At 41.6% G+C, this 23,349-nt stretch overlaps 2 protein-coding genes across 2 annotated transcripts in view; one reads left to right on the top strand and one right to left on the bottom strand.

The window, feature by feature from the left end:
- The window catches only part of LOC308306711 (sodium/hydrogen exchanger 9-like), a gene marked incomplete at its 3' end in the record, with an annotated part of 88,281 nt that extends 69,674 nt beyond the window's left edge, over positions 1–18,607 (bottom strand). The window contains exons 1-4 of the mRNA XM_080751755.1: positions 18,481–18,607; positions 17,512–17,702; positions 1,628–1,705; positions 1,366–1,442 (exon numbers count right to left, since the gene is read on the bottom strand). Of these exons, the coding sequence (XP_080607881.1) occupies positions 1,366–1,442; positions 1,628–1,705; positions 17,512–17,700 (344 nt within the window). The 5' untranslated portion in view covers positions 17,701–17,702; positions 18,481–18,607. The remainder of the gene's footprint in view (positions 1–1,365; positions 1,443–1,627; positions 1,706–17,511; positions 17,703–18,480) is intronic.
- Positions 18,608–21,550: 2,943 nt separating this feature from the next.
- dipk2ab (divergent protein kinase domain 2Ab) overlaps positions 21,551–23,349 on the top strand; it is a 56,127-nt gene continuing 54,328 nt past the window's right edge. Inside the window, exon 1 of the mRNA XM_080752307.1 lies at positions 21,551–21,992. The gene's annotated coding sequence lies outside the window, so the exon portion shown is untranslated. The remainder of the gene's footprint in view (positions 21,993–23,349) is intronic.

Genomic DNA, 23,349 nt, shown 5'->3' with positions numbered 1-23,349 from the left:
TTCATGTTGATATTATATTGAGGGGTGGGTTACTGAAAGATACTGTTATATTGGGAGACATTTTGTATTACCAGTAGAGAATATTAAATCAGCCCAAATCCACCGCTCACTCAAAACTGGGTTTGATTTTTATTATTTAAGCATCACTCTCAGGTAGCGGGTGGAAACCACAGAGGTTGTGGGTTCGAATCCACTGTGATGCATCCGGCTTTGTCGGGCGTCTACACAAACACATTTGGGGTAAACAATTATCGTCTCAGAAAAAAAAACAAGCTCTGTATTGTTTCCTTTATATTCCTTAATGAAAGCATACTAATATTATCCTTGTTTTTTGTTATCAGCCCATATACATGGTGAACCCTGATATACGGTAATCAAGGTGTTTTGCATAATCCACTACAGGTCTGCAAAGTTGTTGGTATTCTCCAAAGCTCAAGAGTGCCATCTAGCTACCTGAGGCCAGAATAGCAACACTACCAAAGCAAAGACATTTCTTTTTACATTTTGCTCATACAGTAGTCTAGTAACTGAATGGAAATAGACAGTTAAGACACACACACACACACACACGCACACGCGCACACACACACACACACACACACACACACACACACACACACACACAATATTCTCACCAAATTAATGTGTGGTATATCCATCCCCCTTTACCAGCAATCTATTTTCAATTAATAACACTATTATGTGTTAATTGTCTCATACTGTATACTACTGTGTAAAGTAACCAAATAGTACAGGCAATCTAGGGTTGAACCTTGAACAAATTGCAACACAAACTCTTTCAACTTTTTTTGTTTCATAAATATGTTAGTAATAACATATCAAAAGTCCTAAGAAATCCAAGTGGTGGAACATAGTGAAATGGTGGAATATAAGTTGGCTCCCATCGACTTTCTATACAGGAGGAAAATACCCCCAAAAAAATCTGCTTTAAGTAGGATGTGAGGGGTCTAACTAGGGGTTTGTCATGATGCTGAATCCATTGCAAGCATTTGTTTTGCACAAAAAACATTCCTTGGCCCCAGAAAACGCCCACAAAACTGATGAAAAGTGATCTTTTCATCACTTTCCACCATTTCACTATGTTCCACCACTTGGATTTCTTAGGACTTTTAATATGTTATTACTAACATATTTATGAAACAAAAAAAGTTGAAAGAGTTTGTGTTGCAATTTGTTTCAATGTGGGCCCATTTTTTTCTTAGATTGCCTGTACTAAAAGGGGAGCCATGTCACATGCCATCTGGCTTTTTATTTAACACTACCTGCATCAACAGGCAGCACTGTTACTTTGGCATAACTTGTTTATCATGGGTCAATATTTGTGTGCAAAGAAACAATACTCACCCAATAATCCCACACGTCATTACAGTCCCCAAAAGCGCAAATGTCAGCACGGATCCCAGATTGTCAATGAATCGCCTCTGGAACAGCAGTTACGTTAAAGAGAAAAATATCGATCGATGTAATCAGGGTACAAAAAAACGAATGAACTGTGTGCAACTTGGTGATTAAAAACAAATACGGTTAACAAGAGGCTCACATTCAGCTGTTCACTCAAGCCAAAACAATGTGGTGGGGTGCGGGGCATTGTGAGCAGCAGTCTCACCTGATTAAGGGTGTATGCACCGTGGAAGATGATGGGTGGCAGGAACAGATTGAACAGCACCTCTGGGTCAAAGGTACCCTGTAAAAAGAGGTATTGTGCTGATGACTGACAGTGCAGCACCGTACAGTGAAATGTGACACACACACACACACACACACACACACACACACACACACACACACACACACACACACACACACACACACACACACACACACACACACACACACACACACACACACACACACACACACACACACCCAGAAGGCACCACTTCACAAGTCACTCAACTGTTCAGTGCAGAGAGCTAACATACACCTTATTTTCATTCACAATATTACATTTTATTTTGTACAATGCAAATGTTCCGTCCTTAAACCTAGAAGTAATCTCAGGTGTTAAATTAAATAACTAGTCTAGAAGTCACTAAGACCAGTCACATTGAATGGTGTCAACTATATAACTGCAATGCATTGGAAGGGGTGGCTCGATCAGAATTAAAACATGACTAAAAGATAATGAATGATGTACCGACTCTGAATTGTATTCTTGTTCCCATTCCTATGTCATGTTACGCGCTCCTTGTGGGCAGCGAATCAGATGGGTTGGGCGGAAAATACTTAATTTCCCCCTCGGGAGAAAGTATGTAAGTAACTATTACAAGAGCAATTCTTTGGCTGTAATAAATAATGGACAAAATACAACTGGTGTAACTCTGATGCTATGCCTAATTCTGATAATGCCTTGCACCATCTGTTTTGTGAAAGGGTGTGTGATCATAAATTATGCTTCACAGAGCACTTCAAAGGCTGGTGCGCCAGACCCTTGGGATGTCACTCCTTGACCTGGAGAAAGGCCTTTTGCTGCGTTGAGGAGGGGCAGCCTCTTCTTCTTCTTCCTCAAAGGGACAGGTACAACCGTTCAACAATACAGTCTCATGAAAAGCAGGTAATTGTGATTGGGCTAACATTATAAGCATCCTGAGATCTCAGAAATTAAAAGACATGTTAATGAAGCAGCAGGCACATTTGGAAATAATTGTCAAAAACCTAGAAACGCAGAGTGTGACAGTACACGCTTTTGGACCATCTCAGAGCACCTCAAGGATGCGTTCTGAGTCCCCTCCTCTACTCCCTGTACACCCACGACTGTGTGGCCCTGTTCAGCTCAAATCAAGTGATCAAGTTTGCGGACGACACCACAGTCATAGGCCTGATCACAAACGATGATGAAATAGCCTACAGGAGAGAGGTGGAGAACCTGGAATCATGGTGCCAGGAGAACAGCCCATCTCTCAATGTGAACAAGACAAAAGAGATCATCTTTGACAACAGGAGGCCTCCTAGAGACCACTCACCCCGCCAAATCGGAGGCGCTGCAGCAGAGAGGGTAAAATAATTACAATTCCTGGGAGTGCACATCTCTGAGGACCTTACCTGGGCAGTGCAGACAGAGCGGGTTGTAAAGAAAGCACAACAACGCCTTTTCAGGAAGCTAAAGAAGGCTGGGATGGGCCCCAAAGTCCTAAGAGCTTTCTACAGAGGCACCACAGAGAGCATCCTGACTGGCTGCTTCACTGCCTAAACCGCAAGCCCTGCAGAGGGTTGTGCGGACAGCCGAACGCATCAGCGGATGCAATCTCCCCCCAATCCAAGCCCTGTACAACGAACGCTGTGTCAAAAAGCCCAGGGAATCATCAAAGATCTACACCATCCCAACCACAGTCTGTTCAAGATGTTGCCGCATGGAAAACGACTACGCAGTCTCAAAGCTACTAGCAACAGACTGCAAAAAAGCTTCTTTCCACAGACAATCAGGCACATGAAAAAACTGTCAAAGACGAGAACGGTCCAGGGCAAAAGGAATCGCTAGCCGATTCATTCTCATTCTCTTTGCTCTTTTTCTTTTGCACTCTCTTTCTTTCCTAAGTCATTAGGGCCCGAGCACACACAGTGTGTGAGGACCCTATTGTATTTGCAAAGATTATTATTCTTCCGCCGAATGAATCGTGTTTTTGAGCCGCAAAACGTACTCCAAAAGTTGCGCAACTTTGCACACACATCACAAGTGGCGAAAAATTTAGTATAAAAAAAAATCGGTACACATCTGTATTGTGTCCGGACTCACAAAAAAGTCTCTCGGCGCCACGTCCGAAACCAAACAGGAAGTCAGCCATTTTGACTAATTAGTGGCGTTTTGGTGTATTTTTGGCCGTTTTCACGTGTCGCACTTTAACGAACTCCTCCTAGGGGGTTAATCGGATCAACTTCAAGTTCGCTCGGCATACTCAAGACACCTTAACGATGAAAAGTTATCAAAATCGTGAGTTTTCGTAAAACGGCATGCCCGTGGCGAAGGGTCAAACTTCCTTCACCAAACAGGAAGTGCCCCCTCTTCTGATTGGTCCATACTTGATTGTTCCTTTTTTTGGCTGTTACTCTTCAACCGTTTATCGTACAGAGTTGTGGCTGGTATCATATGACTTGATTAAGAGTCCTTAACCTTAATTGACGCTTCCTTCGCCAAACAGGAAGTGCCCTTCACCAAACAGGAAGTGCCTCTATAACTCATGAACCGTTTGTCGTACAGACTTGCGGCTGGTGTCATAATTTTTTTTTCTCAAAAATTTTTTTTTCTCAAAAAATTTTTTTTCTCAATTTTTTTTCTCAAAAATTTTTTTTTCTCAAAACTTTTTTCTTAATTTTTTTTTCTCAATTTTTTTTTCTCAAATTTTTTTTTTCTCAAATTTTTTTTTCTCAAAAAAATTTTTTTTCTCAAATTTTTTTTTTCCTCAAAAATCTTTTTTCTCAAAAATTTTTTTTTTCTCAAAATTTTTTTTTTCTCAAATTTGTTTTTTCTCAAAAAGTTTTTTCTCAAAACATTTTTTTTCTCAAAAATTTTTTTTGAGAAAAACTTTAAACTATCGTTAAAGTGCGACCCGTGATAACGGCCAAAAATGCGCCAAAACGCCACTAATTAGTCGAAATGGTTGACTTCCTGTTTGGTTTCTGATTGGCTGCTGGCCTTGTGACGTGGGTAGAGCTGCGAGGGCCCGGTCATTGCTGCTTGCAGCTTTAATTATTACTTATTATTTTATCTTTAGATGTGTTGTTTTCTGTTGTTCTGCTTTATTGTATATATATCACTACATTGTCTGTAAGGATGCCGAACAAAAATAACTTTTACTCTTATGTACCTGTACAAAAGACGTAACAATAAAGTACAACCTAACCTTACCTTAAAAGAAGATGGCACCCAAATCCTTAATGATAATCTTCCAGGTCAGCGTTGCCATGGATGGCAAAACCTACAGACTAAGGCAGTGTACTGCAGGGGGTACTTGAGGAAAACTAGAAAATGGGAATATGTATTTTACTGTTATGGTTAATGATAAGTCAGAGTTGACATTCAGAGTTCAGAGTTTGTGTGAATCTGCTCATCTGTACATTTCTAAACCAAATTATATCAATAACTTGACTAGTAACAGTTATTGAATAGAAAGCAATGTTTATTTTCCATTATGCTGTTTTAGGGGGTCTTTATACCAGGACGATTGGAAACGCTGCCGGTCTCGTTTTGGATTTATTACCCAAAAAACGTCGCGTTTACACCTTGTTGTTGGTTCGTTTTTCTGTGTTTATACTACAAGTTGACAACGCATGAATTCAAGCAAAATGTGTCATGTTCCCAGCCTACATAGGCCTATACTGTGCATTTACCCTTCAACTATAAAATATAGGCCTATATTGTTTTTAATGAGACATGCTTTGTAATTAGGCTATGCTCCCAAATCCATATTATTATCATCTGTTCGCATATTCAATGAGTCCCGCAAAAGGAGGTTTTTAGCGAGGTGAAGTGAAACACCAACAAAAGTCACCTGGAAGATGAAGTTCGGAACATTTATAGCCTATGGAGCATATTTCTGGACATTATCTACGGGGATGGGCTATATTAAGTGAGTTCTGTCTTCTAGCTGCAACACAGAAGTATAACGCACCATGCGAGGCAACTAACGGAGTAGGCTAGCCTACAGAGGCACATATGGGTATGGTAGTCTACCATACCTTGATTACAAGGGAAAATAATAAAATGTACTTCTTAAAATAAATTCATCATGCCTGTTGCTAAGTATTGGCAACATGACTGTCTTGCATGCGTGCCTTGCACGTGCAAGACCAGACAACAGTCATGTTGCCATATCTTAGCTCTTACTGAACTGACGCACTGCACTGGGATGCGGCGCAATGGAGGATGATGTGCCGTCGCCGTTGCAAAATAAACTAACGGAATAAATTAATGAACTGACGCCATACGCCACTGGCAGTCTGTTATTTCACTGGAAGTCACAATCATAGCCTTCCGTTATGGCTTTAAGTAAATTGCCTAGTTTGGAAGCAACATGCGTGCCTTAAGAGGAGGCTAGACGCACTGGAGAGAAAAAGCGACATGATTTCTTTGACTGGAGGAGAGGGAGCGAGGATATGGAGGAAGTTTTTGTGATGGTCTCTGACTGACTGGACAGTTATGTTTATTCTGTCTGTCTGTCTGTCTGTCTGTCTGTCTGTCTGTCTGTCTGTCTGTCTGTCTGTCTGTCAGCAAGACTCAGCATATTACAATAACTCACTCATTACCTGAAGTCCGCTGCGTCTGTGATGTGGCGCGGTGCATGAAGAATTAATCCAGTATTTTTTGGTGAGAAGTTGAAAAAGGGGGACGCAAAATAGTCATTAATCATAGCTTTGCTTAGAATGGAATACCATAGCCTAATGGTTTAATTTAACTTTGCGGAGAGGAGAGCTGTTGCAACTCCGACAGGCCAGCTAGGGTACCAGCCCAGGTGCGACGACTTGTGCGTAATTAGACATTTTTAAAAGGCTTTCATATAGGCTAGACTACTCCTGACATTTTTCAAATGAGGTTTGTGCTAATAGATCACTGGGCTATTTTCTGGGTTTTAATTAGGCCTACAACAACACAAATAATAATAATACATTTTCGGTTAGTCTGACAGACTGACACTGTATGCAGCAGGGGAAGGGGAGCAGAGGAGGGGGTGCTATGACATCATCGCACTCTCCCTCATGGCCGAATTCCGATATTACACCGTTGCGAAACTGATGCGAAACCGCAGAAATGCACTTTCAGAGCCGAATTCGGAAAAGTATCGGTTAGGGTCATGAAACCGCGTCTCCGTGTGTCAAAATGGCCGAATCAATAGTAAAAACTATCGTCTACAAAAAAATCGACCTCATGTAATGACCCCCTTATTTTGAACGTATTGGCATTGGAACTGGACTTTTGATGTCAATTTTGCTATAGTCAGGGGAATGGACTTTTGGTGTCAGTTTTGCTGTAGTCAGGGGAAGTGGTACTTGGCTTTGGAAATCAGTATAAAGGGGTACTCCAGCCAAAAAAGATTGAGAACCACTGGACCAAGAGACAGGCAGCGGTGAAATGCAGGAGAAATACTTTACAAAAATTGACTTTATTATGTTTTGTAGCCCATTGTGTGTGTGTGTGTGTGTGTGTGTGTGTGTGTGTGTGTGTGTGTGTGGGTTAGGATGGTGCACATGAATTGCCTGTCCAGGAGTGTATAAATGTAGACCGGAGAAGCTTGTTGACGACAACGTGGACTTTGTTGAGTGCCGTTGCTACTGTACATACCGCTGTTGTCGAGCTGCTTGTACCTGTGTGAATGACTGATAAGTAAACCCCTCTTGAGTGCCATGTGGTTTGTTGATTGAGTGGCTGGTGATTGAACGCTGCATGTTCCTCTCTTTTCTGTTTCAGTACATGTCACAAATCAGCAGGCCAGCTACCATGAGTGAGCATGTACTGTACTTATTGTGAGTGCGGAGCTACTTTAGCTGATTTGAACATGTATTTTTTGTTTGTTTGTTTGTCCCTGCTCTAGCTTGGTCAGGTAACCTAGCTGTGCTTGATTTCCCCCTTGACATGAGAGCCATTTAACACTTGCTGTGCTTATAAGGCTCTCAACTTCATGCAACAACAAACAATTTACTAAGAGATTGGTAGTCGACTAGACTCCCTCACTAATCGAGGTCAGGCCTACAGTCCATTGCTCTGTGGAGTTACAGTGTGAGCTTTGATGCCAAGAATAGTGTACCGTCGATGTTTATGTGTGTCATTCACACATATAGGCATATTCCCTCCTCTAACCCTTCCCCCAACAGTAGTGCAAAAGCCAGCCTGGGAGTCAGTTGCCAGTAACTGTGGAAATATTAATTGTTGTGTAATTGTTGTGGCGTCAGCAGTCAGCAGTCGACGTGAACGGTCGCATTTTTTCGTTCGCTCCGTCCCGCCAAGCTAGAATCCAGGGACAATGGAAAGGAGGGATACTTCTTCTTTTTTTTCTATTGTTTCTTGTATGGTTTGCCGACTCGTGTCTCAGTTCGCCATGGAACGCTCATAATTGTATATACGGAGAATTATGTGCGGGATGGAGAGGAATCACGCAGTGTTTTTTTTCCTCCACGTTGGGTCGGAGCTAAAACATCTCGGCCTCGGCGAACTGACTGTCCTTGGGACGCTGCTGTTGACAAAGAACAAGCCCCAGGCTGGCAGTATGGACAGACGGTCCATCATTTACTTTATCCTGCTACGCTCTGGTGATATTGAGGTTAATCCGGGTCCGGCGGTCACTCGGCAAGCTGCCGCCCGTCTCACGAGGAAACTACAGCTGCTTTCAGAGACAAAGAACCCCAGCGTAGGAAACATCGATACGGGTTCTGCTGGTGACGAGTGCTATGCTAGGATCAATGGCTGCACTCCCGGCTCTCTACAGCAAAGCTCCAACCCCTCGGTAGACGGTGCAAACGATCCGGTCGTTCTCCCGGAGGACCCCCCGCCGGCTCCCTCCCCAGACATCGAGGCTACTCGTGACCAGCTCGCGGCCGTGGTTTTCGAGCCGCCGCCCGATAACAACAGCGCCGACGTTGACCTGGATGTCCCCCTGCCGGCTCCCCCTCCCTCCCCCGACACCGAGGATGCTGGTGCCCAGTTCGCGGCCGCTGGATCGCCGGAGATGACCGTCGCCCCGGATGCCCCCCCGCCGGGTTCCCCACCCCCCAGGGATCGTGATCAGTCGTGGCTGGCGGCATATCTTGGCTTTGAAGCAGTCTGCGCCGCCACACCGACCCCCCGTGCCGACGAAAAGTCATGGATCTCCTCCTGTATGGGCTCTCAGTCAACAAAGGAACCTGACCTCCCCCCCACCCCCACCGCTCCCCCACTTCAGTCTCAACTACAACCGGACTATGATGACCACCTCCCCCCCACGACAGACTTTCCTGTCTCGGTCATAGACAAAGAGCCCTCCAGCTCCGACGTTGGCTCGATCACTACAGAGAACATGCACTCTGTTGTTTTTGCGAAACCAGGACTTCATCTAGTCCATTTAAACATCAATAGCTTGAATCCCAAAAAACTGGAGTTAATTAAGGGAATGTTTCATGACGGTAAGGCAAAGATTTTATCCTTCTCTGAAACTAAACTTGATGACTCGTTTACAGATGCTAGCATTGAAATTGCCAACTACACTGTAATCAGGAATGATAGAAACAGGTGGGGAGGCGGAGTTTGCATGTATGTACATAATGATGTCAATTTTATCCCCCGTCCAGACTTACACCACAGTTCTCTTGAAACTGTATGGATTGAGGTAATCTTTGAACATACGCTGTCTATAGACCACCTGATCAGAATGATTTCTTTGAGCTGTTTGATGAGAGCTTAGCAAAGGTGGACGGTACTGAGTATCACATTTTGGGCGACTGGAATGTGGATGTTTTGCGTAAAGAAGCACCCATGTTCAAGTCCTTTGATGGGTTATGCAATCAATACAGCCTCACTCAGCTTGTCACAGTACCCACCAGGGTGACAGAGCACTCCCAAACCCTCATAGATCTCGTCGTAACCACTGACAAGTCCAAAGTCACCGCTAGCGGGGCTATTGTTTGCGGTCTTAGTGATCATTATATGATCTACTCTACCCGAAAAATACACAAACCCAAGGCTAGTGGCCACAGAACTGTCGTAGCTAGAAGCCTGAAGAACTACTCCAGTGAGGCTTTTAATCTCAAACTAGCGGGTGTAGACTTTTCCCCAGAGCTGCAGTGTACAGATGTCGAAGAAGCATGGTGTGGGTTTAAAACCAAATTGACCAATGCTCTAGACGACGTGGCCCCCTTGAATACCACCAGGGTTAAAGCCCGCCAAGAGCCATGGTATAACTCAGATATTGCAGAATCAGCTAAACTCGGAGACAAAAAATACGATGAAAAACGAAAGTGCTGCAAAAAGCTCAGTAAAAAATTCAACCCTGACGTCAAAATCCACGTTGAGCATCTTACTGCTCAATGCAAGAGACTCAGAAACCAGACAACCGCCCTAGTTAGATCCGCCAAAAAAAACTACATCGACGACAAAATCGATGAATACAAAAACAAACCACGAGACCTATGGAAGTTGCTTAACAACCAATTAGGCTTAAAATCAAAAACCATATGCCACAACATAAACATCAAAACGGACGCCGCTCTCATTTCTGACAAAGGTGAAGTGGCTACCCATCTTAACAAAACCTTTACCACCACAGCCCGTTCACTGGTCGAAAGACTGGTCGCCCCATCTGGGCGGTATGGTGTAAAATTTGTTAAAAAATTCTACAAAAAACTGGGCGTCAGAAAAGACAGCTTTAAACTTTCCACAGTGACAACTGATGAGGTGTTTAAAAAATTGAGCGCCCTACCTCAACACAAGGCCACTGGCCTTGATAAAATCCCAGCTAGATTTCTCAGAGATTCAGCCGCCACCATTGCTCCAATCATTACCCACATAATTAACCTTTCCATCGAACAGGGTCATGTCCCCCAGGACTTCAAACTAGCAAAAGTAACCCCCCTGCACAAAAAAGGTAGCAAACTAGACCCTGGAAACTACCGTCCCGTTTCCATTCTTAGCTCCATATCCAAAGTCATGGAGAAAATAGTCTACGAACAGATTGCAAGATATCTCGATGAGAATAATCTGATATACGAGTTCCAATCTGGATTCAGAAAATCCCATTCCACTGACACATGCCTTCTATTTGACTGACCAAATCAAACGCGAAGCGGACCAGGGCAAATATAGCGGCATGGTCATGATGGACCTCCAGAAGGCATTTGACACCGTGGATCATGCTATTCTGATTGAGAAACTAAAAGCCATCGGTCTTGACAGCGCAGCAGTGAGCTGGATGCAATCTTACCTGGTGGGGAGGGAACAGGTGGTGGAGATTAACGGTACCCTGTCCCCCCCCCCCTCCCAGTAAGCTGTGGTGTTCCTCAAGGTAGCATACTGGGACCTCTGTTGTTCCTAATATACGTGAACGACATGGCATCTGCTTGCGACTGCAACCTGTTCCTGTTCGCGGATGACTCGGCTCTCCTAGTCTCGGGCAAGGACCACTTGCAGGTTGAAAAGACACTTAACTCTGAACTGAGTAAGATCTGCACATGGCTTAACGACAACAAATTGTCAATTCACCTGGGTAAAACCGAGTCCATCCTCTTTGGATCAAATCATAACCTCAAAAAGGTAGATGACTTCACAATCAAAGTGGGTGACAAGGTCATAACACGAAAAAACGAAATCTCTTACTTAGGATGTATCCTTGAAGCTAATCTTTCCAGCGAAAAGATGACTTCTAAAGTAATAAAAAAAATCAACCAACGAACTCGTTTCCTACAGAGGATCGCCCCAATGGTCAACTTCAACACACTGAAGACCATAGCTGGTGCAATAATCCAGCCCCTCTTTGACTACGGAGTCCACGTATGGTATCGTGACGCCCCACAAGCCCTAAAAACTAAACTCCAAACAGCCCAAAATAAACTAATTAGGGTCCTGCTTAACCTTCCCTATCAGACTCACCTCACCGCTACTCACCAGTTAAAAGTGGGGTGGCTCAGAGTAGATGACAGAGTACAGCAACTTGCAATGGGCCTGGTGTACAAGATACACTACACCACTATGATACCCAAATACCTGTCAAAATACTTTATAAACGTTAAGGATGTCCATAATTACAACACCAGAGGCAGTGCCACAGATCACGTTCAACCCAGAGTCAACTCAAAGAAAGGGTCAAACTCGTTCTTCTGCTATACCACAAAAATGTGGAATGCCTTACCGAAGGCCATAAAGGAGTGTGGATCACTAGCATCCTTTAAAATTGCCCTGAAAAACCATTTACATGCAGCAGCCGTTCGCAACTGGTAAAAACCTAGCCCAACCCTCCCCTCCCCTGCCCCTTCCTTGTATATACTTACTGTTTGTTTAGACTTACTGTTTTTTTTTTTTCTTCTTCTTTTTTCTCCTTTTCTTTATATCTACTGCATAGTACTGTGTTCTATTTGTCTGTCATTCAATGTTATATGAGATACTTAAATGGTTTCCTGTTGAAATAAGCTTAGTCTTTTCATGGATCTCCTTTTAGTAGACCTTGTACCAGTGAACTGTACCGTCATGAATCTGTACATTTTCCTATGCAAACTTCTAATAAAGCCTTCAATCAATCAAAAAATAATTGCATTTTTACAGATGAGCAAAACATTCTAATCATTTTTTTCTTTTTCAATTGCTTTATTTTGTATGAATAAAAAGGACCTATTCTTCTAAACTACTCAGCCTACTGTACACCTATCAATAAAGGCAGGAGGGAAAAAATGGGGAAAAAAGCATCCGGGTGGTGAAGGTGTAACTGGCCCAGCACAGCAGAGAGTAGGCGTTTGAATCCTCTGGATGTTACATTAAACACAATCGGCCATGGTTGTGAGAGGGAAGCCAGGCAAGGGGGTGATTTCTGTCACTGCTGTAGAGACTCCTGCAGGTTGGTCTGGGCGACTACTGCCTGGTAAGTGGGAGCTGAAGTCAGAATTATAGCGTGTTCCTACAAACAAGTTATGTCCTCTCAGTGAAACTCCACACAAGTCAGGTGAAAAGAAGCGTACTGGTAGTGTCACTTACACATGCTCGCCTTCATCCTCTCTAATGAACTAACGACCAACAGTGGTCAGCAGTGACAAGGGACTACAGAATAAGGGGAATTGGGAATAAACATAATGATACAGTATAACTGAAAAAAGAAGAAAAAAGAATGGGGCAAAATGAGTACACTTACGTTCTCAGATATGTTTCAACATAAAAGATCCAAGCTGCCTTGCTCCACCACCACAGGGTGCTCAATACATAAAAGAATAACCAGTGCTCTATGCATTTTTGAATATACTGTACTGCACCATTCTCTCATGCCTTTCCGGCAAAAGGATGATACAAATGTGACTGGATAAAAATGAAAACTCAAATCTGTCATTCATGTATTTTATCCTTATTACTTAACATGCCTGTGAAATATAAATGTTAAACATCAAAGAGTGAAGATCACCAATTACAAATTAATATATTATCGGTAAGTATTTTAATCTGTTTTATTTTTCAGAAGATTTAAAATGTCTTTCTTCTGTATAACCAATTAGAATGTCTTGTGGTTTCAACCCAGTGGCAAGGACATGCTCTCACAGAGTAACATAGTCGGAATCAAATCAGTCCTGGTTTGACAGAAAGGAATGTTATCGAAAGGATGCCTCATATTATTTAGACCTAGGATTATTTAATGCTTTAACTATTGAAAAACTGTAGATCTGCAATTTTTGAAAAATCGTGAAAATGTGTGCACATTTTTCAATATATATATTTTAAAGCAAACATTTGTAACTCAAATCTCTGCTTCTGGGGGGTCCCTGGAACAACATATTTTGAGATGGGGGGTCCGTGGCCAAATACATTTTGGGGGTCCTTGAAATGAAAAAGTTTGAGAACCACTGATTTAGAGGAAGGATTTAGAAGTCGGGTCAAAGATCGGGTCAAAGATATTCAAAGACTTGACACCAAAGACCATACATTTTCACAATAAAAATAAACCAGTAAGACTCCCTAATCGGGAGATAAGCGACCGTTGGTCGCTTATCTCCACAAATAGGCCAAAACCATGGTTTTTTACCCTAGCAACCAACTGTTTACCCTACTAACCAACTGTTTGATGATGCGGAGATATGAGCAGGGCAAAGGTGTGACGTGTGACCGACGGACGGACGGCCGGTGGAGGTTTTGATACTAAACTGCGACCTTACGGTCGCAACTAAACTGCGACCTGACGGTCGCAATGAATCCCTAATCGGGAGATAAGCGACCGTCGGTCGCTTATCTCCACAAATAGGCCAAAACCATGGTTTTTTACCCTAGCAACCAACTGTTTACCCTACTAACCAACTGTTTACCATAGCAACCATGTTTTTTACCTTAGCAACCAACTGTTTACCCTAGCAACCAACTGTTTACCACAGCAACCATGTTTTTTTTACCCTAGCAACCAACTGTTTACCCTAGCAACCAATTGTTTACCATAGCAACCATGTTTTCTTACCCTAGCAACCAACTGTTTACCCTAGCAACCAACTGTTTACCATAGCAACCATGTTTTTTACCTTAGCAACCAACTGGTTACCATAGCAACCACTGTTTTAGACCACTGTTTCTTGCCGGTCTTATATAAGGGTCATTTGTGTACGGTGTGATGTCATACTGATGTCAGCAGTGTGATGTCATACTGATGCGGAGATATGAGCAGGGCAAAGGTGTGACGTGTGACCGACGGACGGACGGCCGGTGGAGGTTTTGATACTAAACTGCGACCTTACGGTCGCAATAAATAGCAGATCTACAAGCTTGCAGCGCGGCACTCGTGCCGTGCTGTGAGCTTGTATATCTGCTATTTTTCAATAGTTAAAGCATAAAATAAAAGTTAAAGTGGTTGAAATCTAACACGACGCGGACACGCTCCATGTCTTAAAGGGTTAAGTGAAGGTTTAATTTGTGTGAATGCATATGCAATTTTTGTTGAATATTTCAGATAATTATAATACCCATTTATAATGCTCACAACTCCCATGTAGAGTTTTGAGAGCAATTATGCTTAGTTGCTTACTCTTTAATTCGACCTCGAAACGGCTGCCAGAGCTTACAGTAAATCTCTTGTATCATGCTGTGCCTTCACCAGACTCATTACAAATTGCTTTTTTTGTGCAGCTGCAATTACCCACCCAGAACAATAATATATATTATATTCTTTTTTTCCCCCATTACTGCAGGACAAATGAAAAACTGGATAACAGAGACTAATAGGGATGCGGTAATTGCTGAATTATGCATATTGCGGTGGTTTCATTCTAAGGGCAACCTGCACCATAGTGTCCAGGGTTGAGGTGTGTTGTATACACTAATTGTCTCTTCAACTGAGCGGCACTAAATTTAATCAGACCACAAACTTTAATGCCTTAATCCCTGGTGGCACATAATGGACTCTGTAATGCAATGAAATCCTTATCTCTGGCTGCTGGGGCCCCATATGCATCAGACGTAATGGCGTGGAGGCCACACAAAAATACTCTGACCAGTGTAATGGCCTTGGTGGTAGCCTCTGTTGGTTTGCTAATGAGACCCTAATGTTCAAAGGGGCCAAATAGTGCCAGCCATTAGTGTAGAGTTATACGCTGGCCCAGAAGATGTTCAATATTCTCACTCCCTCCGTCTTTCTCTCTCCGATATTAAATTATCTGCCCTCATATTAAAACAAATGTACTTGTTTGATAGCTTCTCAAGTTCCATGCCCACCATATATATTGCAATCTCTGGCTCATTGGTTCAATATTTTAAACATTTTAAACTCATTTTGCACCTTCACTGAGATACTGGAAAGCAAGCCAACATAAAGTACTTTATTTTCACAAGAGTAATGATTCTATCGACTTGGCGTCAAGGTTGAGGCTTTTGTATTAAATATTAGTATAATTAATACATTTCCCAGTGAAGGATAGTTTAAATTAATTATTTCAGGTGCTGTCTGGACATTCCACTGCGTAATTAAAAGATGCTGTCAATGTGTTTCATAATGAACTGATTTACACTGCCTCGTTGAGGTTTTTGGTCAATATTATTCAGAAACATAAATGGATTGGATTTTTTTTTCTTTTTTTATAACACCTCAGTACTCAAGCTGTGCTTAGTCTCAAAATTATATTCTAGCATCTCCAGAGTAAGTTGTACTGTAGATTTAGGACATAAGTCTTGCATAGCCAGACAAACAGTCTGACTCAAGAGACTAATAAGGACACATCACAATACATTTGTAAAATGTATTATATTATCCAATATATAATAAATCATCATAGATACTCTTCGCAGACATAATTTGTGCCAGGGTTTAAGTTGACTGGCAATTAATCTACGGAGAATGCAAACCTGAGTGTTTATCTATCAAACCGTTCTGCACTAATTACCCGCCTCTCTGATCCCTCCTACGGTGCAGAACAATAATGTGCCAAATTCTCTTCCAAGAGCATCTAATGGGAATTCCAAAAATACACATACTGTAGCTAGGAAAGTATATCTTTAGCCTCACATGACCCCACTGACTGGAACAAACTTTAGGAAACTATCTTTAAAGTTGTACCATGTAACTTTTTTTATAAAACAAATCTTAAAATTGTCCTAACTGTTAAATCGCTAAAGTTTTAGAACACCCACTCCGTTATTTTCAGCTTCTGAAGCCTTCTCTTTATATGTTTTCTTCTTAGCAGTGACAGGGGCGGGATTTCGCGCCAAAATGACGTAATCTGCATCATCTGTATACGTTGTGTATACGTTGCCCAATCACATCGCCGATCATGCACACATGGTACACTACCGGCCAATCACAGCTTATCTGCTCTGGTCTCCAGGAAGCGCCTCCGCTTGGCTACAGTGTTTACCATGGTGAAGGATTTTAACCTCTTAATCCACAAATCCTGGCCAGAAAATTACTTCTACCATGCGTTCTACCCCTCCACGGATTACTATCGGTCGCGGTGGTTTGCGGCGCCGCTCCGGTGGTCCGCGGCGGTGGTCCGCGACGACTCCGGCCGAAAAACGGCCGAAAAAAGCAATACCGCTACTGATCACTAGTTGAGCAACTTACACAGTATAGCTTTAAGCAAAGTTCCTTTTTGACAGCAGTGACTGAGCAAAGGATGCCTCCCCCCCGCCCCACCACCCACAATGTTCCCTTGTGTGTTTAATGGTGCTATAATCTAGCTTTTGTTTGCTTTTTTGCTATACCGTTGTTAATACTGTTGTAGATGGCCTTGTTTGACGTTTCAGTCAATGTTACATTTTCTGTTTACTGTACATCCACTCCTACACAGGGCACACATGGGAGCCTCTCTAGCTTATATAGTTACCATAATAAACATCAGACTATGTAACAACAACAACAACAAACTAACAATGAGATGAATTATAGCAGACTTGCAATATAACCAACATGCAAACAGAGGAAAGGGGGGTATGGAATAATATGGCACAATAATAAGCTCTAGCATAAAAACATATCGTCATTGTCGGGTGGAAAACTTGTATGTCCAAAACCGTTCATTCTGCGTTGATCATTTTAAAAATGATTTAAACTAGTGAAAACAGACAATCTACAAGCACGTGCGAGGCGTTGTGTGCTTGTAGATCTGCTCTTTTCACCACGTTTGTGCGACGGCCTTGTATTACTTTGCGGGGGAAAAAACATACATGTTTCTTACATCCGTAAGCAGTTTCTGCTGTGCAGCTTCTACTATATCCTGTTACTGTGTACAACCTTCTTTTTTCACTCTCTCTCTCTCTCTCTCTCTCTCTCTTTTTCTCATATACCACAAGAAGGAAGTACCAGAGATTGCACATTGCTGTGCAGGTGAAATGAAAAGGCCAGTGTTGATAAATACAGAATACAGTACCTTGGGAAGGGCTGAGACCAGAGGGCATCCTGAGGTTTTGACCATCCCTACATGTCTGAAACTGTGTTGGTGGTTGGAGATGTTGATCACCAGGGTGGGTTGTGTTCTGTTCAGGCCCATACAGTTGTATACTTCACAATCTTCTTTCCCCTCAGAGGACAGGCTTCTCACAATCACGCCCAAAAACATACCTGTTGAGATTCATCAAATGCATTTGTAGTAAACAGTGGCATAAAGGAACTAAGTACTCTACTCCACGACATCTCAGATCCAAATATTGTACTTTTACTCCACTACGATTATTTGAAAACTTAAGTTACTAGTTACATTATTATCATTACAAAATATGCATTAACCACTTCAGCCCAAATATACATTTTGGCCATTTGAAAATAGCAGATCTACAAGCTTGTGAGCTTGTAGAGCTGCTATTTTTATAAATTTTAAATGTTTAAATGAGACATTCGACACAATGAATGAGTAACCAATACTTTTGTACTTTTACTCAAGTAAATTGACTTTTACTTGTAACAGAGTATTTCTATGTTCAGTTTTACTTTTCAGTACTTTTTCTTCCACTGGTAGCCTGGTAAACAAAGTAAGAAACTAACACATTGAGAACATAAATCATTAAAATAAGGGCATGTGAAAGCTGTTGAACCCAGTCTGCCTCTACAAAGCAACCAAAAGCAGAGTAGAAACTAAATAATGTAGTCTTGAAGCAACTCGGTGTGAGTGCAGAGTGTGAATGAAATCAATTTACAAGCAACTGCATCATGACATGAGCAGGTGCAACGCCAAGATATCGGATCTTCCATCCTCCTGGGCCTGGCAGATGTTTGACCAGAAAGTTAGAATAGAAATTGTATAAATAACAGGCCTAATAAAAAAAAATGCAGGAAGCGTTATTGTAGGCCTTCCGAACTAGCCGCTATAGTTAGCCTAAATATAATAGACTGAGTATCTCACCATATAACAGTGCAGCTCCAGTTTCATGGATAAACCTCCATTTAAATTTCCTTAATAGCCACACACTCAGAATGGTTATAATTATCAGCCCAATTGCAGTGAGAAAAGCAACGCTGTCTTGTCTGTGTTTCACTGAGGCCGACATGTTCAACATCAAGGGCTAAACTTTCGTAAATAACTGTTTTATCTGGCTTTCATTTCGAAAATATTGGCAACATCCGCGTCATAGCTACACATCGCTCACCTCGCCACCAGATGGCGCTAAATACAAGAGAATAAAAGCAGAGCGTGCAGAAGATCTTCCGCAGATAAGGGTACATTTGAAAAAGTACTCAAATGTTTTACTTAAGTAAAAGTATCAATACTGCAATGTAGACTGCTCTTTTACAAGCATAATTCAAATTGCAAAAGTAGCCTAGGCTACAACAGTATTGGTATCAAAATGTATTAAAGTAGCCTAAGAAAAGTAAAAGTAGGCTAATCTTGGTGCAAAATGTCCCATTTCACATGTTCAAAATGTATAAAAATGTTTTGAAAATAGCAGATCTACAAGATCACAGTGGGTGTGAGCTTGTAGATCGGCTATTTTCAAATGGACAAAATGTATAGGGCTGAAATTAACATGTTTTGTAATAATAATCAGTAATCACAATCTACAACGTATAGGCTAGTAAGTTTTCTGATAATTGGAGTAAAAAAAAGTGTGATATTTGCCTCTGAGGTGGAGTAGAAGTAAAAGTACAAAATTGTGCTATACAGTTAGATTAATTACACCACTAGCAGAATAGATCCCACCTAGCCTATGCCTACAATACAAACTGAACTGTTTAATTCCTGGGATCTCGAGGATTCTTTTTATAAAATAAAAGTAATAAATGATCATTTATTACTCAAAAAAGAAAAAAAAAATATATATAGGCCTATATATATATATATAGTTTTGTAGGGTTATTTAGGTTGTGGTAGGCTATTAATTTCTATCCATCATATTTCCCAGATGCATATGAGGTCAAATCATTTTGTAATTGAATTATTTAAAAAAAAATGAGTCAGAGAATGACAAGTGTACATTTTTACTTGTAGACTTTCTGGCAGTTAGATGTTAGCTTCAAAGAGAAAATCTATTGCATTGCATATCTGCAGAACAAATTGAAACTAACATAACTTATCACTCTCTGATAAATTAATTTGTTCACTATACTTTTTCTGTGGTGACAAATATATGGGAGATGATAAATTGCCGTTGTTCTCAGGAAGCATGCAGCCCTTTAAAAATCTGAATGAATTAATTGGACCAATTGGTTTAATTGCATAGGTGCACAGCCATGACAAGTTTCCATTTATTTTATTGACATTTACATAAAGTGAGCTTTCAGGACCGTCTCCTATTATAGGCCTACGAATTGGAAAAAGCCATTATAGTTCTTGTCTTTCGTTCATTTTGATTGCACAAGTTGGCAAGAGGAAACAAAATAGCAGCATGTAGGAGGATGGACTGTTTTTGGTGCTACTCTCTAGGCTAATGGGTTTTTGTAAAGTTAATGCTATTTTCCGCAGCACAAGGATTAAACTAGCCTTGGGCTCAAAACCCAATTAAATATTCATTGCCAGTTCTCTTTGCATTCCCCTGGTTACGCAGATGTTACTATTTTTTTTGCAAGCCGGTCGCTTTGATGATCATCATGGAATCTGTCCAAATTCTTACAGGGCCGAGTTTCGCCCTTCAGGGGGAAAGGACACATGCTTCAGCAGCCATGGCAAGGAACAAACACACAACTTTCAGTGGGACCATTTAAAACTATCATCATTTATTAACATCAATTGCAAATTGTTATGCTGGCATAGTGTTGGCTGTTTAGTTTGGTTACAGAAGTGCTATTTATGAGTTAGCCTATTTTCATTGAGCAACCAGTCAGTCACCAATCACCTGCGAAGCTTGGCCAATGGGACGCTGGGTGTAGGCAACAAACTTTAGCCGATTGTGACAATATGTGGGCCTATGCCATATCTAGGCCTGATGTAGTCTCGCGTAGCCAGACAACTATTCCACAATCTCCGAATGCTATATACATGATATGCCGGGAGCATTTGCCCAAATCGCGGAGGCAACAGTCAGGCCACGCGAGACTAGGCCAGTTTAAAGGAGTAGGTGTGAACTAGCCTACTGAGTAGGCTAGTTCACACCCCCAAAATGACTTTTTCCCCCTATATTGATTAGATACATCATGAGAATTGAGTTCAATAATATTTTTAGTTTTTTGTCGCATTCCTGAGACAAAAAAAATATTTTAGTAAAATATCCTGATGGTTTCCCCATCCAGTGCCATGCATGTCCAGGGCCATGCATTTGGTCTCCATCCGGAATCAATGGGGGTAAATTTACTATAATCAAATTTTTGTCTTAGGAATGCGACAAATACAACAAAAATATTATTTAACTCAAGTCTCCATGGCATGAGTAATCAATATAAAAAAGTCATTTTGGGGGTGAACTACTCCTTTAAGCCCTGGACATTCCCCAGACATTTTTGAATGCGTTTTCCCTTCGGTTTTTGACTGGTCAAAGCCAGATGTTGGAGCACAAAAAAAATATAGTCTATATACATATATTTCATTTTAATTAGCTTATCACTTAAAAGTTTGTACATTTTCTTTTGCAGGTCATTATGGTTGCATAATTAATGGTGGTAGTATTATTGTGGGATTGGGATAAGATTAGCCCTGAATACATGACTCTCATGTATATGAGAGTCATGTATTCAGGGCTAGGATAAGATAAGAGCAAACAACAAAGTATCGAGATGACTGGCTGTACGTGCTTTAAAATGGAAATAAAAGAAAAAAAGTCAAATAAAAAAATAAATAAATGTAAAATTAATTAAATAAATAAAAGGGGAACCCACCAGACAAAATTTGCACTGGGGGCGGTGTTCCACACGAGACAACAACGACACTATAAGCGTCGCTTAGCAACCGCTGTCGTAAACAGGCAGTGGGATGTCGTAAAGACTCGAGAGCCTCGGTGGTGTTGTTGAAAATGAGTGGAAACAGAACCCATTGTGGCGGCGAAGAGGAGTGAGCTCTGCACATAGTGGAGAAGAAAGAAAAGGGGAAAATCCTCTGTAAAAACACCCCAAGAAAAAGCTACGACTCGCGCGAAAGCGGACAAATATGGATATTAAGGCACGATACAGACGAAAGTGTCCGTTGTGAAAAGGGGGAAAATGATATGACACCGGTATACGAAGAGTTAAGAGAGCCGACATCACAACAGTTTATTTCAGCAGCTAGCTGGCTAGCTGGCTAGATAACAGCACAGCAGCTGGGACTGTGAGTTAGTTGTCTTCATCGAGCTCTCCATCGTGCTGTTCAATAATCTATACAGTCTCTCTCTGGTGGCTCCATTGAACATCTACCAAGTAACGCAACTTCGAAGAAAGAAACATGTCCACGCACTGAGCGACAGACGTTTCACCACCACGGACTTACAAAGAGTGAGAAAAGTCACACAGGTTAGTCTTGACAGTTCGTTGTGTACCGTTTATTCTTGCCTCACTTTTAGATTGTAACCACTTTAACCGTTATTTTATGGCTGTTCTACAAGCAGATCTACAAGCTCAAAGTGCCAGTGCCGCGATATGAGCTTGTAGATCTGCAATTTATTTTTTATTTGAAAAATCGTGAAAATTTGTGCAAATCTTTGAATGTGCACCCTTTTAAAGCGAACATTTTTAACTCCTATGTTTTCTTCTGGGGGGTCCCTGGAACAACATAGCCTACTTTGAGATGGGGGTCCGTGGCCGAATACTCATCCTTTTGAGCTTCCTTGACAATGACATGAAGATGTTTGAGCACGACAGATGTCGAAACAGGTTTTTCAGAAAGGTTTTGGGATTTAGAAGACATTTCGTAGAATCGTTCTCAGATCTTAGTTAGTGGTACTCGTTAAGTGTCTTTGAAACTTGCACATTTGGGTCAAAATTGCTCGTTGGGATCTCTGAACTGATGGCCACATGATTTCAAAGTCTCTCCGTGGTGCGTCGGCTATTATATGGGAGTATTATTCCTCTATGCACGTTGTGCCACGGATTAGACACTGTACAAAAGGAACACGATACCAACAGCACTATTAAGGACATAGTCATCAATGCCTCTCAGACACTGTGTGTGTGTGTGTGTGTGTGTGTGTGTGTGTGTGTGTGTGTGTGTGTGTGTGTGTGTGTGTGTGTGTGCGCGCGCGTGTGTGCGTGCGTGCGTGGATATAAGAGAGAGACAAACGGGACCGTACCTATGTTCCCAAGGTTCTATGTTCCCAGGGTTCTATATTCCCCATTTACCACCTAACCCTAACCCTACCCTAACCCTAACCCTAACCCTAACTAACCCTAACCCTACCCCTAACCCTAACCCTAAACCTAACCTGGAAACATAGAACCTTGGGAACATAGGGAGGACCCCAGACAAACAATGTTTTGTTCTAAAGGAGTATTGCTTATCTTTCCATATAAATAGACTAGTTGAGTCCATTGGATCCATCACATTTTGTTTCTTTCAGCATGTATTCCTTTTTTTTTTTTTTTTTTTTTTTTTTTTTACAAGAATGCTCATAAGAAACATAAGGTACATTTTTACTTTTTCAGGTAGGACTAGGATATAATGTATAATCTGGTTAGAACCATGTTGCTGCCTCTTAACTTATTTTTTAATCTTTATCTCACATCACATTTAAGTCCAAATCTCTGAATGCAACCTGTAACCATTTACTGGACTGTGCTGGTGTTTGTTGTTATGGAGATCTCAGGCTTGGTGTGAGTCAGGAGTCAGGACTCTTCTCATATCTGTGGCCAAGTGAAAGCCTGTTTACAATAC

The sequence above is a fragment of the Nannobrachium achirus genome, assembly GCF_963921795.1.
Source record: "Nannobrachium achirus genome assembly, chromosome: 21".
In the NCBI taxonomy this organism is placed as follows: Eukaryota; Metazoa; Chordata; class Actinopteri; order Myctophiformes; family Myctophidae; genus Nannobrachium; species Nannobrachium achirus.
This window is presented reverse-complemented; position numbering and strand designations above follow the sequence as displayed.